At 47.7% G+C, this 18,430-nt stretch overlaps 1 protein-coding gene across 1 annotated transcript in view; it reads right to left on the bottom strand.

Moving 5' to 3' along the window:
- Window positions 1-350: 350 nt before the first annotated feature.
- LOC147748826 (PAN2-PAN3 deadenylation complex catalytic subunit PAN2-like) overlaps window positions 351-18,430 on the bottom strand; it is a 771,836-nt gene continuing 753,756 nt past the window's right edge. The window contains exons 19-20 of the mRNA XM_086928597.1: window positions 1,371-1,568; window positions 351-543 (exon numbers count right to left, since the gene is read on the bottom strand). Of these exons, the coding sequence (XP_086784723.1) occupies window positions 509-543; window positions 1,371-1,568 (233 nt within the window). The 3' untranslated portion in view covers window positions 351-508. The remainder of the gene's footprint in view (window positions 544-1,370; window positions 1,569-18,430) is intronic.

The following is an 18,430-nucleotide window of genomic DNA, read 5'->3' as shown; positions in this document are numbered from 1 at the left end:
TAGAGCTCTATATTTTGTGAATTTTTCTCTAGTTCTCTTTTTCAAAGTCCTAAAACCATCTCAGTGTTTTATAATTTTCAGTCTTCCAGAAATTCCTATCTTTTGGAGATAATCATTTCCTCCAAAGTAGAGAAATGTTTGCCAGTGTGATCTGGACTAGGATCTTCTCAATGAGGGAAACTGCCCCCCCCCGCTACTTCTCTGCCTTTTTTCTGTGATTAAAGTGTATACTTCCATCTACTGTATTGTACCTGGTACAGGAATACTTGCTTTCATGCACAACTGACACCAGCACTACAATATAACAAATTACTCAGCTTTCAATAAAGGGCAACACTCGATATTGTTGAAAGGGCAAAAACTCCTTTATTACTTTCGCAGGTAGATTTATTGGCGTTCACAGAACGTCCATAGCATCCAAGAGTCCATTAAAAAAAAAGATAAAACAAAGGTCCCTAGCACCCTTTAAAAACATTACAAAATTCATAGCTGAAGTGGCTTCTTCATTTCAGAGCCCCATCACTGCAGAGTACAGAGGAGAGCCTGTGAAGATAAAGCAAGACTGAGTTTACAGAGACAAACACTTATACATGTCAGAAAGGGGATGGCTTATAACTAAGGCTCCCGGGTTTCTGTTTTTACAGATTTTTACATATAAATACAGACAGAAAGCAATGTGTTTTCTGTCTGCATTTATTTTTAAAAGTGGATAAATACAAAAAACTTAAAAGAAGACCAGTTTTCTGTATTTATCCACTGTTAAAAATAAATGCAGACAGATACGGTACAAAGATTATTAAAGAATCCAAGCACAAATCTATGTTCCAAAAACCTATATATTATCTCCAAAAATGATTTTATCATACCGGTCGGTATGAACGTATGTCTCCAAGTATTTTTTAATTTATAGTACTTTATTTCATTTATTTACCAATGTTCTCAATAAGAGCACATGTGTACCCTACAAGCTTCAATATCTTATTCTACTAATCTATTTGACAAGCTCATCTCCAAGCATGTGTTCACCTAAGAAACACCTACATTTCCAAGCACAAGTTATCAACCACAGTCCTAGATCTTCAGAGCAAAGGACTGCCTACCATGCTCAAACACCTCAAAGCACAAGTCTAAGCGTTGCACTTCGCTAACTTCAAGCAAAAGCCCACCCGCACAAATGTCTGTATCTCCAAGCATCAGTGCCTCTACCATGATCACGTATCTTCGTGCATTATTGTATCTAACAAGCTCTTTATATCCTAAGTTATATACACATTCTATCTGTGTTAAAAACAGGTTTTGCACCCTTCCCCCGCCAATCCCCTATAAGGTACCAGAGAAATCAACATGCAAGGACCAGCAGGTGGGCTTACTTTTTGGGCTGTTTTGATTCTCAGGTTCTGGAACCTTCCAGTCCATCTTGCGACCCTTCTCGTAGAGGCTCTTCAGCACCTTACGAAAAGCATCAGGATCCGAGCCATTCTTGCTCAGCTTCAAATACCGCCTGTACAGCGACAGAGCTGTGCGGGCATCCTCAATACTGTCGTGGGTTTCTCCCTGGATCTTCAGCTCTATGAAAATGAAAGAGGTGAAGGATGAGCAAAGAAAATTGAAACAAAATCAAATCTTCAGTTTTACAACATTCAAGATGCCAATACATTGGTAAATGTTTCAAATTTAGATTATCATCATCATTCTACAAACATTCTAGTGCACAATCTCAGTATGCATGTAATGGTGTGTTTAGCTACTGTTTTAACTATTGTTTTAAGTTTCAGTGATGAACAAGTTACTTACCTCCAGTAGTACATTTTCTGGTGGCAACTCTACCTGCAGATGCCTCACCTCTTGAATTTACTAAGTGCCACACTGGATCCAGAGAGTAAAAATACCTCTCTGCCTCAGACAGATGGCACCTCTGCTCTGAGATCCAAAATGGTAATGAAGTCATATAGCAATAAAAGGGGTCATCCGGGGGGGTACTGGTGTCCAGCCCTGGTCTTTTTTTTCCACATCCACTGAGGCAGAGATGAGGGTTGACAGAAATTGCAGAAATTGAAGCACACCAAAACTGGGGACAATATTAAACGTCACATGACTGCTCCAAAGAAAGGAGAGGCTGGCAGGAATGGCGAGGAATCTTCAGGCATCCACCAGAAAAATCATTAACAAAGGTAAGTAACTTGCTCTTCTAATGGATACTTCTACTTGTAGATTCCTTACCTTTTGGATCAGTACCAAAGTAGTGGATCTGAAGAGATACTTTTGCCTGGTGTCTGTTGCAGGATTTCCTGTTTTAAGGGCAATACCTCCAAAGTTCCGAGCTGAAATAATAATGCCTGGTGAAGGTATGGACTGGACTATACAATGAAGCCAGGCAGATATACCCAACCGAAAACTATTGGCACATACAGAAGAAGTGGCCATCGCCTTGGTGGAATGGGTTTTTATGGGCTCAGGAGGCTCCTTGGCAAAAGTGGCAGATTTTCGATATACAGCACAATCCAGTGGGAACCTTTCCACTTTTTAATTGCCTTCTTTTTCTTGGAACCAGCATAGCCAGGGATAGGCTGATCATCTAACCAGGAACTCACAGATCCTGTCAATGTAGAGACTGAGGATCTGGTGAGGATTTAGAGCTGAAGTCTCACCTCCACTATGACAGAATGAGGAAATGGGCAGAGTGCTGGAAGACTGCACTGGTCCACATAAAACAAGCTAACCATGTTCTATGGAAAGGAAGCCTGTGTCCAGAGGACCAATTTGTCTGGAAAACTCAGATAAAGAGAAACTAACAGACAAAGTCTATCCATAATGCATGTCTAGACCATGTCTAGCCCATAATGCATTGAGCTGGGGTAATAGCGATCATGAACGCAATCTTCAAGGTAAGAAGTCGCAACAGGCAAACCAAAGGGTAGACCATTTTAGAACGAAGGCACTAGTGAAGGTCCAACTGAGGCATGACAATGGGAGAAGGGAAACACATGATAAACACTTAGGGGTGGGAGTCTTTTTTTAAATAGATTTTTGTTATTTGATTACATAAACATACAGAGGATATCAATAAAAATTAGAAGATGTGAAGAGGGGAAAAAGGAGAAAAAAGAAAACATTAGCACTACTTTGTTCGTTCTCAAGAGGAGAAAATGAGGGATGGTGCATCTGTACGGGAGTCAGAGTATACATTGGTTATGGAAAAAAAGGAAGAGAAAAACATGGAAAGTATGTACATTAATGAATCAACATAAAAACTCCCAATGCAATGAGCAGGAGGGGGAATCCAGTGCAGCTTGGCGATTGACAATCCTCACCAAGAAAAAAGGACGTAAAAAGTTGAGTTGACGTGGGTCAATATTAAAAGAGAAGTGAAAGGAAAGGAAGAAGGGGTGGGGGATCCACATGTGCACTCTACATAAGCAAAGATAAAGGCCATGAAAGAATGACGACAAACTGTTTTAAGGGGGGTGTTGAAAAGGGGGATAGTGTGGGCAGTTGGGAATGCGGCTGGTGAAATGCAGGCATGAAAACCTATTGGGGCGATTCTGAATGTGGACGTGGGGGACTCATGGATAAAGGCCCATCCTGATCAGGTAAATGTGAAGGAAATGGAATAGGAGAGACCTGGTGCGACAGGCATAGATAGTGGCGATATATAACATATCTTTGGCTTGTGAGGTGGGGGTTTAAGTGGAAGTATATTTCATTCTGCATATCGCAGTAAGTCATACTGTGGAGCCATGTCTCCTTCTTGGGACATTGTCTAGTGCCCCAGTGTAATGCAATTTCCCTTTTTTGTTAATAGTAGCACTATGAACCTGCGTAGCAGAGTGATATACCGTTGACAATTCCCAGCAAAGTTAACTTGGGGGAAGCAGTATGGAAATTATGTCTGAGAGCATTTGAAAAACTTCAGTCCAATATGCGGATATGAGTGGAGAGGTCCAAGTCATGTGTGCAATATCAGCGCTGGGGGCTTGGCATTTAGGGCAGATTGGTGATTTGGTGGGGTTGTATTTGGCAAGCTGTATTGGTGTGATGTAGATTCGATGGACAAACTTAAAATGAAGTAATTTAGGTCTATGTTAGGGGACACCATTTTAATTTGTTCATGGCTTACAGGCCCACGCTTTGTCAGACAGAGAATGGCCCAAATCCTCCTGCCAGTGGCGTTGCACCGCCTTATTCTGCACTTGTTTCATGGCATGTCTCCCCCCCCTACCCTCCCCCTGTCACTAAAAGCCAAAACCGTTTGGAGTCTTTATGAGCACGGGCATCTCCAATAAGCCTACACCTATCCTCATCCCACTTCTTTTTTGCTCTATGTTCTGCTTGTTTTGTAGGACCTTCTCAACTCTCTTACTAAAATAGTTGAGTGGAATCTAATGGCAAAAGCCAATCACGGTCTTAACTGCCTACACTCTTGGGTAAACCATGCAGTCTATGGAGATGCCCAAGGATTGTGCTTGGGAGTGGGCGAAGAACCCTAAAGTGCCCAGCCAGCTGGATGAAAAAGGGGGAGTGTTTGTGTCTTATATCTTCTACCCCTCACGCATTTTCAAGGATGGCTCTAAAGTCCACCAGACACTCCGTCAATTCCTGGTTAAGGGACTGGAGGTTGGCCTCGTCCAGAATCACCTTTCGCCACTTAAGGCAGCGATTTTCGTTCAATGGGAGGAGTTCTCTAGTCACTAAAAGGGATCTACAGCTGTTGGGGATCTCTTCCCAGGGAGATTTGAGGCTCAAACACAAAGGACTTTGGTCTCTGTCTACAGTGGTCACTACAATTGTGTCCATTAACAGTGACCATTGTGAGAAGTTAGCCTGGCATATGCTGCCCACTATCCTAGTGGGCACCTTGCACCAGTCCAAACGACCCTTATTGATGGAAGGTTTAAAGACAACCTTTATAGAAAGCTATCCTAGTGGTAGCTGTGGAGAGCAGCCTTCAGGCTAAGTCTTGAACGAATGTAAAGCAGCTTGTTTTATCAGTCTATAATCTCATGAATGATCAAATAAAAGGAGAACCACACCAGATATATATGTATTTATTCTAAACACACCCCTCTAGTCTCTTTATGGGGCTAGAGATAAAAGTACAATACAATTGCCTAAATAGCACACAGTAAATTAGCACAGTATACGTTTTGCCCTAGGGGCCTCACAAACCATATACTAAGAAAGTGGTATAAGAACCACGAGGGACATAGAGACAAGGCCTAGGGCCTGTAGAACCGCTGGGGCAACCAGGAACCACCCAAGGTAGAGAAGCAGGAGACCCACGGGGGATGTGTGCAGTGTCTGAACACAGCCGCGGATCACCATTGACTTCTATGGAGAAAGTTGCGGTTAGATTTTTAAAGATTAAGGACACTTAGGAGTGGACTAGGAACAAACCCCTTCAGTACTGGACAGTTCGAGAGTCAAGACCCACAGCAGCACTGAAGTACTCATGTTACCTCACCCAGGGAAGCCGGGTGCATAGGCGTCTTTTCGTGTCGGGTTTCGTTGTCGTTTCCTATGGAGAGCTGCAAAGAAGTGCTGCAGGCGACTAGAGCAAGAGTGTCCGGATGGATCCAAGGGTGGATCGAAGATCTGAAGCACCTGAAAGCAGAGGAGACAGAGTCTGGGTCACTTGCCAGTGACCAGGGAGGCAACAAGAAGATGCCAGCCGATGTCAGGTGATTTCAAGTGATGTAGGTGAAGCTGGACTCTTCAGCCACGAAGGCCAGGAGGCGTCGACGACAACCAGGAGCTGGATTCGAGCTGTCCCACGTCGGATGTCGAGTGCTGCAGCGTCGGTATCCGGATTGGACCCAACAAGCCTTGGCAACAGCAACCCACGCAGTATGCAAAGATTGGCTTTGGTGCAGACCAGCAAGGTCTGAGGGACTCACCCTTTGGAGGGGAGTCAGGGCACATCTGGAGCAACCAGGAAAGCCCAAGAAACAAAGGAGATTCCTTCGTGGGGACCCACCAGTCGACGGACAAGGGATCGCGAAGGGGCCGCGAGCAGAAAAGCAGGAAGCGGGTCCAGGGAACACTCGCAGAGTGTAGACCCACAAGCTTCGGTGCAAAAGATGCTCAGGGCTTGGACTACAAGTAGCCCAATGCACAACTTCGGGAAAGCTCAGGAAGTCGATGCACTAGCAAATGTGCTGGATGTCCAGGATTTCCAGTCCCACGTCTCTCGTGATGGCTACAGGTCTCAGCTTTGCTGGGGACTTGTGTCGGCCTCGGAGATGTCTGGAAGTCAGTGTCCTGTGTCGAAGATTCTTCGGGATCCGGTGGGAGCCTCGAAAATGCAGACCGGCAAGATACTTCTTTGGTGCCTGTTTGAACAGGGGAGTCCCTCCTTGACCCCAAGGGAGATTTCTTCAGTCTTCTAGTTGAAGTAGAATGTCGTAGGTCCAAGATATATGTTGCAGAGCTTCGTCCAGGGTAATCTAAAGTCCTAGGGACTTTGTTCCTATACTTATATTAAGTTTAGGGGATGGACTAACTCTAAGGTCCCACCTATGGGAGGACCTGGGAAGGGGGTGGTTACACCCCTTCCCCTTTGTCCAGTTTCGCGCCAGAGCTGGGGCTGAGTACCCCAGCAACCGGTATGAACTTGGAAAGGAACAGGGACACCGTGTGTTGTCCAGGCACTGTCTGAAAAGCATTCACTGAATGCACCGACCCAGGCCCAATACACTAAAGCCTGTCTGGGGTGGTGGTTACCCTCCCTGGACGGGAAACCTATTGTCCAGGCCTCCTCTGCCGGAGTTTTGTCCAGCAGCAGGAGGTCAGACTCGTGTCTGTGGCAGCAGCATCCGTTTTGTGATGCTGGAGCTCTGTAAAACTATTACCGGTAAAGTAAAGGTGTACATGTCTTCTCCCCTAAAAGCGTGGAATTCTACCCCCGCCGCCAGGCCTGGCAGTTTTAGGATTCCAAAGTGTGACACCAAACACGACATGTTTTGATGCAGCCATTCCAAAGTTACCATTTGCAGCGGGGTTATAATGCACTTAAGAGTATATGGTATGGCTGTATCGCAGAACAGCTATACTGAAGGGATTCCGAAAGCTGCAGAGGGGCTCAGTTCATGCTAGGGCACCCTCTCATACAAAACCAAGCACTCTGTCTCCAGGATTGTCAAGGCCTGCCATAGGAGTGACTAATAGGTTTCTATGTGTCTGTATATATATATATAGGTAAATATAGGTAGCCTATATCTTAGTAATGGGTGCAAGCACCACCTTACCCAGGCTGCAGTAGAAGACCTGTGGTGTCATTTTGGAAGGCTTCCCAGGGGTGGCATAATGGATAAGTTACTTACCTGTAATCCTAGTTCTCTTCCAGGGGTATCCTCATCAAAGTCATAAGCACTGAATATTCCCGCCCATGTGCGGGACCCCGGAAACAAGATAAAAATATATATGTAAAAACACATATATCTCGCTCCACATATATGTACGCACATATATTATTTTTCTCACACCAATGCAGCCCCAAAACTGAGGCTAAAACAATGTAATCACATGTACATGTACTGCAATTAGTAAAGAAACAAAAAACACATTAGGTCAAATATCCCTTGAACTTTGTGTTTTAATGAGTAAAACCACTCATAAATCCTGAAAATTGCTTATAAATAGACATTGTTAGCCCTCAGGCTGCATTGCAAAACACTATCATAGAAAATGAAACCATTTTCACAATAACTGGCACTGTGCCTTTAAGGCAGCCCTGACCCCAGGCTTCCCATCATGCCTCAGGGGTGACAGTTAGGTCAGTTGTTCTTTGCATAACCCTGAAGTCAGGGCTCACCACAAGATTGAAAACAAAAACAGTACCAAATCTCATTTACCTGGGGAGGCGGGTGGGTTGCTTATGACTTTGATGAGGATACCCCTGGAAGAGAACTAGGATTACAGGTAAGTAACTTATCCTTCTCTTCCAGGGGATCCTCATCAATAGTCATAAGCACTGAATAGAATAGCAAGCCCATCAACCACCTGCAGGTAAATGAGAAGTACATGACCCAACCAATCATAACAGCCAAAAGAAACTCTAGCTGTTAAACAGATTCCTCAGGGAGGCCTGGCCCACCTGGGTATCTGCTCTCGTGTCAGAATCTAGACAGTAATGTCTGGTAAATGTATGGACAGACCTCCAGGTCGCCGCTTTACAAATCTCAGACATGGGCACATCCTGCAGGTAAGCCGCCGTGGCTGCTCTACCTCTAGTAGAATGCGCCTTAGGGGAACCCCCTAAAGTCTTCCGTGCCAATTGGTAAGCAAGCTTGATACACAAAACGATCCACCTGGAGATAGAACGTTTCGAGGCAGCATGACCAGTCCTGATCGAACCGTAGTTAACAAACAATTGATCAGACTGTCGAATAGACTTGGACCTGTCCAGATAGAACTTCAAAACCCTTTTCAGGTCCAGAGAGTGTAACGCCCTCTCAGCTGGAGTAGAGGGATTAGGAAAAAAAGTGGGTAAAGAGATAGACTGATTGACATGAAAATCAGACACCACTTTAGGCAGGAAAGAAGGATGCGTTCTAAGCACCACTCTGTTCAGACGAAAAACCGTATACGGTTCTTTAGTACATAGGGCCTGAATTTCGCTCACCCTACGAGCTGACGTAATCGCTATCAAAAAAGCCGCTTTCCAGGAAACATGTTGTAAAGAAGCTTTATGAATAGGCTCAAAAGGTGAACCCATCAATTTTGATAGGACTAGGTTCAGCTCCCAAGGCGGAGCAGGAGGCCGAACAGGAGGGTACACTTTCTTTAGACCCTGCAGGAAATCTTTCACTGCAGGAAGCTGAAAAAAAGAAGTTTGTGAAGGTGATCGCCTATAAGCTGTAATAGCTGCCAAATGCACCTTAATGGAGTTAAACTTCAAACCTGCTTTAGTCAGGTGCAACAAGTATGGGAGAACTGCCTCTTCCTGACTTTTTATCGGATTGTGACCATTCTGCATGCACCACATATAGAATCTCTTCCACTTGCATGCATACGAATGTCTAGTGGAAGGGCGTCGTGCTTCTTTCAGAATGGCCATGCAGTCCTGTGGCAGCCCTAGGTGTCCGTACTGTATGACCTCAGGAGCCAAGCTGCCAAGTTCAGTGACGGAAGGTTGGGATGGTGAATCCTCCCGTTCATCTTCGACAACAGGTCCTGCCTGCATGGAAGCCTCTTGTGAGGAGACACCGATAGGTGAAGCAGGTCTGTGTACCACCATTGTCTCGGCCAGTCGGGTGCAATCAGGATCATCGTTGTGCACGAGTGGTTCAGCTTGCTCACCACCTTCGGGATCAGCGGAAGGGGTGGGAAGGCGTACACAAACTGCCCCGACCAGTCCATTAACAGAGCATTCCCTCTCGTTCCTGGTCGATAGAACCTGGAGGCGAAGCTTGGGCATTTGGTGTTTTCGTCGTCTGCGAAGAGATCTATTGAAGGACGACCCCAAGACTGGAAAATGTCGTCTAGCACTTCGTCGTTGAGAACCCAGTCTTCTCTGTCTTCGAAGTGCCGACTTAGAGCGTCCGCCCTCACGTTCTGCTCTCCTGGGAGGTGGACTGCCTGAACAGACAACTTGCGAGCTAGAAGCCAATGCCAGATGCGCTGAGCTTCCAGAGACAGAGTCCTTGAGCGTGTTCCTCCCTGCTTGTTTAAATAGTACATCGTGGTGGTGTTGTCCGTCTGTACTAGAATCATTTTCTCTTGAAGCGAGGGAAGGAACGCTTTGAGAGCCAGGTGAACCGCTCTCAACTCCAGCAAGTTGATATGATAAGTGCTTTCCTTGGGAGACCACAGACCCTGCACTTGTAGGGGTCCCATGTGCGCTCCCCATCCTTGCAATGATGCATCTGTGATGATCGTTTGTGTTGGAGGCGGCTGATGGAAGAGAACTCCCATCTGCATGTTCTGTTTCTTTGTCCACCATTGGAGGGAAGATTGAGCAACCTCCGACAAAGTGATCCGATCGTCCCACTGATCTGAATGTTGGTCCCATTTGTCCTCCAGATCCTGCTGAAGAGGACGCATCCGAAGTCTGGCGTTCGGTACTAGGAAGATGCAGGAAGCCATCGACCCCAAGAGCGAGGCTATCTTCCGCACCTTCTGGGTCCTGTGGAGAAGAACTTGCTGGCACTTGAGAGCTATCGAAAACTGTCTCTCCTCCGAAGGAAACACTTTTCCTACTTCGGAGTCTAGCAGAGCTCCTAGGAAGTGGATCCTCTGAGTTGGTTGTGAGACAGACTTGTTGAAATTGACATGCAGGCCTAGACGTTGACAAAGTTCTATGCATGTCTTGAATTGATTCCTTACATTGCCTGGAGTTGGACCTTTCAACAGCCAATCGTCTAAGTATGGGTATACGAAGACTCCCCTGCGGCGTAGAGCTGCCGCCACCACTGCGACACACTTGGTGAACACTCTGGGAGCCGACTTCAACCCAAACGGGAGGACTTTGAACTGGTAGTGAGAGGTCCCCACCCGGAACCGAAGGAATCTTCTGTGATCTTGCCGTATTGGAATATGGAAGTACGCATCTTGAAGGTCCATCGAACACATCCAATCCCCCTGCCTGAGATGTGGATATATCTGATGAAGCGCCAACATGCGAAACTTTTCTTTTCGTACATGCAGATTGAGTGTTCTCAAGTCCAGAATGGGCCTGTATTCTTCCTTCTGGCCCTTTTTTCTGACCAGAAAATACCTCGAGTACACTCCTTTCCCCCTCTGTGACACCGGAACTCTCTCGATGGCTTCTTTCTCGAGGAGTGTAGCTACTTCTGCTTTTAACCTTTGTAGCTGATGACTTGATGTTGACATCGGGGAAACGTGCGGAGGTAGACGATGGAAACGAAGACAGTATCCATTCTGCAGCGTAGACAACACCCATTGATCTTTGGTGATGGACTGCCACTCTTTTCTGTGATGCGCAATGCTTCCCCCCACTGGAGTGGGTAACGGCGCTGGGGGAAGTGAAAACTCATTGCTTCTGCTGCGCTTTATTGAAGTTGTTGCCTTGGCGCTGGGTTCCATTTCCCTTGGAATTGCCCTTGCCTTTGTACTGTGTCTTTTGTTGGCCTTGTTGGTTCTGGCCTTTCTGCCATTGAGGGGTTTGAACCCTCTGCTTCGAATAACCCTTGTTGTTCGAACGGAATTTCTTCTTAAATTCCTTTTTCTTCTCGAGTCCCACCGCTTTGAGAGTGTCCAACTCGGTCTTCATCCGCTGCATTTCTTCATCCGCACTCGCTCCAAAGAGAGATGTGCCTGAAAAAGGAAGGTTCAGGATTCTTGCTTGAGCCTCCGGTTTTAATGCTGTGAGGCGTAACCAAGATGTTCTTCTTGCTGTTACTCCGTGCACATAGCCATGTGCCGCCAGAGTTGCCCCATCTGCTGCTGAACCTATAATCTGGTTGGAGACTTGACTGCCCTCCATCAGAACCTCCTCAAAGTCCTTTCTGTCTTCTTCAGGGAGCTTTGCGGTAAATTTCTGAAGAGAGTCCCACAGAGACCTGTCATACCTGCCTAGCAGGGCCTCCGCGTTAGAAGCCTTGAGGAAAGAGGCTGAGGTGTTACACACCCTTCTCCCCCATGAGTCCTGCACCTTGCTGTCCTTATCCGGAGGTACCGTGGATGAGGAAGCCACCGCATTGGATTTCCTTGCCGCCGTAATGATCACTGAATCTGGCGGGGGATCAGCTTTGAGGAACAGAGGATCCTCTTCCGGAGGACGATACTTTTTGAGAATCCTCGCTGGAACGGACTTCACCGTTGCCGGAGTGAGGAAGACTTCATTCACATGATCCATTATACCCGGAACCAGCGGCAACAACGGTTTGGGTGCTGATCTGTGTTGCAGGGTTTCGAATATGACAGTCGTCTTGACTTGTGGAGCTGTCATCGGCACTCCCAGTTTCAGGGCTCCTCTGCCCAAGATATCTTGGAATGAGAAAATATCCTCAGTTGGAGACACTCTTGAGCGTGGACTGTTTGTAAGAGTCGGGGAGTAATCCCTGTGCGATCGTGTTCTCGACGAACTTGAAGAACTACTTGCCCTCCTGGACCTAGTTCTTCTGCTAGAACGCGTCTTGGAACGAGATCTCTCTCTGTGACGAGAATGCCTCCTGCTTGAGTGTCTAGAACGAGACCTTTCTCTGCGTGGAAGAGGTTGGTCTCGATATCGTTTTAGGCGCTCTGCCGTCTCCTTGTCCTTTGCCCAGTGGTGAAGAGGTCTATTCCACCTTGGGGAAAGATGAACCGAAGGAGATTTGTGGACGGGATCCCTCTCAGGTGTACGCGACCGTAGAGGTCGTTCCGTTCGATCCTGTTGCGATCTTGCAGGTGATTCGGACCTCCCCCTGTTAGATGCGCCGCTCCGTCCATTCGAGGATCTTCGAGATGATGAGGATGATGAGGAAAGGCTCACCAGAGATCCAGAAGGAGATCTTGAGCGAGATCTTTCTTCTGCAAGTCTCCGTCTCTTGGCGGGGGGATCCTGCACTGGAGATTGTTCCACCTCCGCAGCCGATGCTGAGCCTGGAGAACCCAACTGTGGCTCCAGGGTATGAGTCTGGACATGGCATGAGTCACTTTCCTTGTCTCGAACCACCTCCTTTGATTTTGTAGGAGTAACGTTCTTTGTTTGCGAAGAACTTCTCTCCCTAGATCTTTGCTGATCCCTCGGCGGTGGTTGTATCGACGCCGAGCGCCGAGCAGGAAGACGCTCCCTCGACGTCGACCGTGATTTCCCCGTCGACCTCGGGTGGCGATGGCTGTCCTTCGACGTTGAAGGCAGTCTGCTCGACGTCGATGGAGGCTGTTTCGACGCCGATCGTCGTTGATTTGACGGCGACTGGGCGTGGCTCGACTCCAAATGCCGCTCCGACGTCGAACGCGCTCGTCCAGGCGTCGACGTTGGCTGCATCGACGTCGACCGATGATGTGTCGACAGAGGCTCCCTCGACGTCGAACGACCATGGCTAGTCGTCGACGGAGGATGACTCGACGCCGAACGTCGATGGACCGACGTCGACGGAGAATGCCTCGACGTCACAGCATGACGATGCTGTTTCGACGTCATACGGCTCGCCGTCGAGCTCTTCCGCTGCGACGGCGACCTGTCCCTCGACGCTGACTGAAGCGGAGGTACCTTCGATGTAGACGCTGAAGACATCTTCTTCGTCGCCGTCGACTGCTTCTCCAACGCCGATCCCGACGTCGAATGCGAACCAGTCGGGGCTCCTCTCGACGTCGACCGCGTCTTCCGACTTTTCTGCTTCTTGGGAGATCTTCCTCTCTCAGAAAGTCCATAAGCTCTAATCCTCTCTCGATCCTTAAGAGTCCTGGAAGATAAAACCTGGCAGTGTTCACAGGTTTTAGAGGAATGAGAGTCTGGTAGACACAGGATACAGACTGAATGAGAGTCAGTCTTTGCCTTTTTCCTTCCACATGAAGGACAGTTGTTGAAGAAAGAAGGCATTTTTTACAGGAAAAATACCTTTTTTAAGCACAAAAAGTGTTCAAACAGCACTCTATGTCTAAAAGACGTCGAGTGAAGCCAAAAAATCTAGTAAAAGCTAAGTATTTTCTTGACAGAAAGTCAAAAAGAAAGGGAGCTGTTTCACCAGGGTCCTGACTGAAGGAGCCGGAAAGAACAACTGACCTAACTGTCACCCCTGAGGCATGATGGGAAGCCTGGGGTCAGGGCTGCCTTAAAGGCACAGTGCCAGTTATTGTGAAAATGGTTTCATTTTCTATGATATTGTTTTGCAATGCAGCCTGAGGGCTAACAATGTCTATTTATAAGCAATTTTCAGGATTTATGAGTGGTTTGACTCATTAAAACACAAAGTTCAAGGGTTTTTTGACCTAATGTGTTTTTTGTTTCCTTACTAATTGCAGTTCATGTATATGTGTTTGCATTGTTTAGCCTCAGTTTTGGGGCTGCATTGATGTGAGAAAAATGATATATGTACATACATATATGTGGAGCGAGATATATGTGTTTTATACATATATATTTTTATATTGTTTCCGGGGTCCCGCACATGGGCGGGAATATTCAGTGCTTATGACTATTGATGAGGATCCCCTGGAAGAGAACTTATCCTTCTCTTCCAGGGGATCCTCATCAATAGTCATAAGCACTGAATAGAATAGCAAGCCCATCAACCACCTGCAGGTAAATGAGAAGTACATGACCCAACCAAATCGTAATAGCCAATAACTCAGCTGTTAAACAGATTCCTCAGGGAGGCCTGGTCACCTGGGTATCTGCTCTCGTGTCAGAATCTAGACATTAATGTCTGGTAAATGTAAGGATAGACCTCCAGGTCGCCGCTTTACAAATCTCAGACATGGGCACATTATGCAGGTAAGCCGCCGTGGCAGCTCTACCTCTAGTGGAATGCGCTTTAGGGGTAAACCCCAGAGGTTTTTGCGCCAATTGGTAAGCAAGTTTGATACACGAAACAATCCATCTGGAAATGGAACGTTTCGATGCTGCATGACCAGTTCTGATCGATCCATAGTTAACAAATAACTGATCAGAATGCCGAATAGACTTGGACCTGTCCAGATCCAGATAGAACTTTAAAACCCTTTTCCGGTCCAAAGAGTGTAAAGCCCTCTCAGCAGGAGTAGAGGGATTGGGAAAGAAAGTGGGCAAAGAAATCGACTAATTGACATGAAAATCTGACACCACTTTCGGCAGTAGAGAAGGGTGCTTCCTCAGCACCACTCTATTCAAATGAAACACTGTACATGGTTCCTTGGTACAGAGAGCCTGAATCTCGCTCACCCTACGAGCTGACGTAATCGCAACCAAAAAAACAGCTTTCCAGAAAATATGGTGTAAAGTAGCTTTAAGAATGGGCTCAAAAGGAGGGCCCATCAATTTTGATAGTACTAGGTTCAGCTCCCAGGGAGGAGAAGGAGGACGTATTGGAGGGTACACCTTTTTCAGACCCTGCAGGAAATCCTTTACTGCTGTCAACTGGAAAAAAGAAGTTTGTGAAGGTGATCGCCTATAAGCTGTTATAGCAGCTAAATGCACCTTAATGGAATTTAACATCAACCCTGCTTTAGCCAGGTACAACAAGTAGGGAAGAACTGCTTCTTCCTGACCCTTCACCGGATTATGCCCATTCTGCATACACTACATATAGAACCGCTTTCACTTGCATGCCTAAGAATGTCTTGTGGAAGGCCGTTGTGCTTCTTTCAGAATGGACATGCAGTCCTGTGGCAGTCCTAGATGGCCGTATTGAATGACCTTAGGAGCCATCCTGCCAAGCTCAGTGTGGGAAGGTTGGGATGGTGAATCCTTCCGTTCATCTTCAATAACAGGTCCTGCCTGCATGGAAGCCTCTTGTGAGGAGTGTGAGAAGTTGGCCTGATAGGCAGTGCTCACTATTCTGGCCAGGGACCAGGGTTCGATTCCCGCCTCGGCGGGTCTCTGGCTCATAAATTCCGCTGACTGGATATTCTCGCCTCAGTGCCTATTCTAATCATGGGTCCCACGCTGCAACTCTGGGCAATAGCTTGCTTAGCCTCCACAACGGCCCCCTACAGCGCTGGGGATGCCTGGTTGCACCCCGGGGATGCCCAGGAGTGGACATTTCACGGGGAAAAGCCAGGACGGGTTCCCTAGCGGTATGAGTACAGCGCCAGGACACACTGCTTGCCGGGGTATCAGTGCGCTTTACAAATACGTCTACATTTACATTTACATTTACTATTCTAGTGATCACTATGTATCAGTCCAAACAACCCTTATTGATGATTGGTTGTAAGTCAACCGATAGACCAGCTATCCTAGTAGCATGGACAAGAGCAGTCTTTAGGCTAGACTCTAGAGGGCGTGTTAAGCCAGCTGTTATACCATCACATATACCCCTTGAACACCAGTGAAAGGACACCACACAAGTTGTTATGAAAATAAAGTGTATTTATTTAGAACACAACAACCCTGGACTCTTTATGAGGACAGGGTGTTAAGCACAATACAAAGCTCTTAAGAAAATACGCAAAGTTGCACAATTTACACAAATGCCCGAGGGGCACGAAAAACCATATACTCTAAAAGTGGAATGCAAAATTACTAGCAAGTAAGTACTACGCTAATAGGCTTTGGGATCGCTAGGACTTGACTACTGAACCTTCAGATTACTAGCAGGAGGCCTAGGGAGATCGGGTGCAGAGTGTGCACTCTCACGCGGGATGCGGAACGAAGTCTATGGTTGCTAGGAATTACAAAGTTAGTGCTATCGGACGAATCCGACTAGTTAGGCTGAAAACGAAAAAGGATCTGGACCCTTGGATAGTGAGGCTATGCTGGGGCACCGAAATGCCGAAGTTACCTAGCCCAGGGGCTGCGGCTGCATAGGTCTGGAAAGACGTCGGGAATCCTCGTTGCAGTCTATGGAGCCTGAAAGAAGAAGTTGCTGGCAGGCGACCAGTGAAGAGATTCGGATGGATCCAAGCCTGGATCTTAGATGGAAGACACCTGTAAGCAGAGGGGACCAAGTTCTGAATCACTAGCCAGTGATTAGATGGACACCAGGATGGCACCGGATGGAGTCACCTCGACCAGGTGAGTGGGCGACGCTGGGCTCTGCAGTCTCACGGACCAGGAGGCGTTGTCGGCGACCAGGATGGAGGTGCGAGCTGTCCCACGATGGTTGCTGCGGTCGACGTCGCTGGACCCAGGATTGGGGCAACAAGTCTTGGCAAATTCAAGCCCACGCGGTGGACTCAAAATGGTGTCTGGAGTGGACCAGGAGGGTCCGGGGTGCTCCTCTTTTGGAGGGGAGCTAGGGACAGTCTGGAGCAACCAGACCAGCGGTGTTGATGTCGTCGTTCGTCGTCGGGAAGGCCACAAGCCAGCGGGCTAGTAGCCAGACAACGCGGTGAGCAGCAAACAGGCAGAAGGGCCCCACACAGATCTCGTGGAGGCTGGGAGGCTGAACTTCGGTGCTGGAGCTGCTCAGGGTTGGGGCTTCTCGGACCCCAAAGCACTCACTCGAGGATCCCTCGGCGGTCGTGCTGGGCAAGCGTCGTGCAGTCCTGAAGATGGCCGGTCCCTCGAGGTCTCGTCACACCCACGAATCTCAGCAGAGCTGACGATGTGGGTAGAGGTCAGAGGTGCCAGGGAAGCCGGTTCTCGTCGAGCTGGGCAGTCTTGATCCGGAGGAGAGACTTACAGCAGACCGCGATGCTTGGATGGTGCCTGCGGATGCAGGGTGACTACTCCTTAGCCACAAGGGAGAAATCTTGAGAAGAAGTTGAGAGTTCCTTTCGTAGAAAGTAGTTTCAGGATTCAAAGATGATCTAATTTGGAAGGGGGCCCGCTCCTATCTTTATACTAGGAAAAGGGGCTGGCACGCGACTAGGTTCTGCCCATGGGTGGGACCAGGAAGGGGGGTGGTTACACCCCTCTCCCATGCCGGACTTTCCCCAGCTCAGGGGCTGGTGTGCCCCTGGAACTGGTTCTAGCCGGCAGATGCATAGTGAGCACCGGGGTGCCACTTGCAGTCACCTTCCTCTAAAGCCCTGCCTACCCAGGATACACAAAACCCTGTCTGGGATGGTGCTAGCACCGCCTCTGACAGGAAACCCTTTGTCCAAGCCTCCCTCGCTGGAAAGACTCCCAGCAGCAGGAGGTCAGACTTGTGTCTGTGGTGGCAGCATCCATTTTGTGATGCTGAGGCTTGAGTTAACTTTAACCGGGATTCACAGTTACATACATGTTGCGTCCCTCTAGAAGGGTGGAATGCTAACCCCGTCGCCAGAATTGGCGAGGGGTTAGTATTCCAATTCGTATGACACCTTACTCGACATGTTTTGATATAGCGATACCAGAGTTGGCATTTAACCGCGAGGATTATAATGCACTTAAGAGTATATGGTATGCGTTATCATGGAACAGCTATTAGGACTTGGTTCCGCAAGCTGCAAACGGGCTCAGCTCATGCCAGAGCACCATCTCACACGATTCCAAGCACTCTGCCTTCAGGATTGTCAAGGCCTGCCATAGGAGTGACTGATAGGAATACGGGTGTCCATTTTAGGGTTAGATATAGGTATACTATATCTAAAGCAAAGGGTGTTTACACCGCCTTGCCCCAGCTGTCGTGCAGCCAGTTGTGTCGGATTTAGATGGCCAGCCAGGGGTGGCATAATACATGCTGCAGCCCCTGGTAGGCCCTGGGTACACCTATGCCCTGAGTTACAGGGTCTGATAAGGTGGCCCAGTACCAATTGGTAAATGCACCTAAGGTACACGTGTCAATTTAGTGAGAGAACAGCAAGGCTGTGGGTCTGATTAGCAGGCCCACAGCCAGAGAAGTCGTAAACCAGTGAAGCAAAAAGCAAAAATCTGGGGTGATCATAGGATTGCAGACCCTACTCTCCTACATGGAGC

This window comes from Lissotriton vulgaris, chromosome 1_1, assembly GCF_964263255.1.
Source record: "Lissotriton vulgaris chromosome 1_1, aLisVul1.2, whole genome shotgun sequence".
NCBI lineage: Eukaryota > Metazoa > Chordata > Amphibia > Caudata > Salamandridae > Lissotriton > Lissotriton vulgaris.
This window is presented reverse-complemented; position numbering and strand designations above follow the sequence as displayed.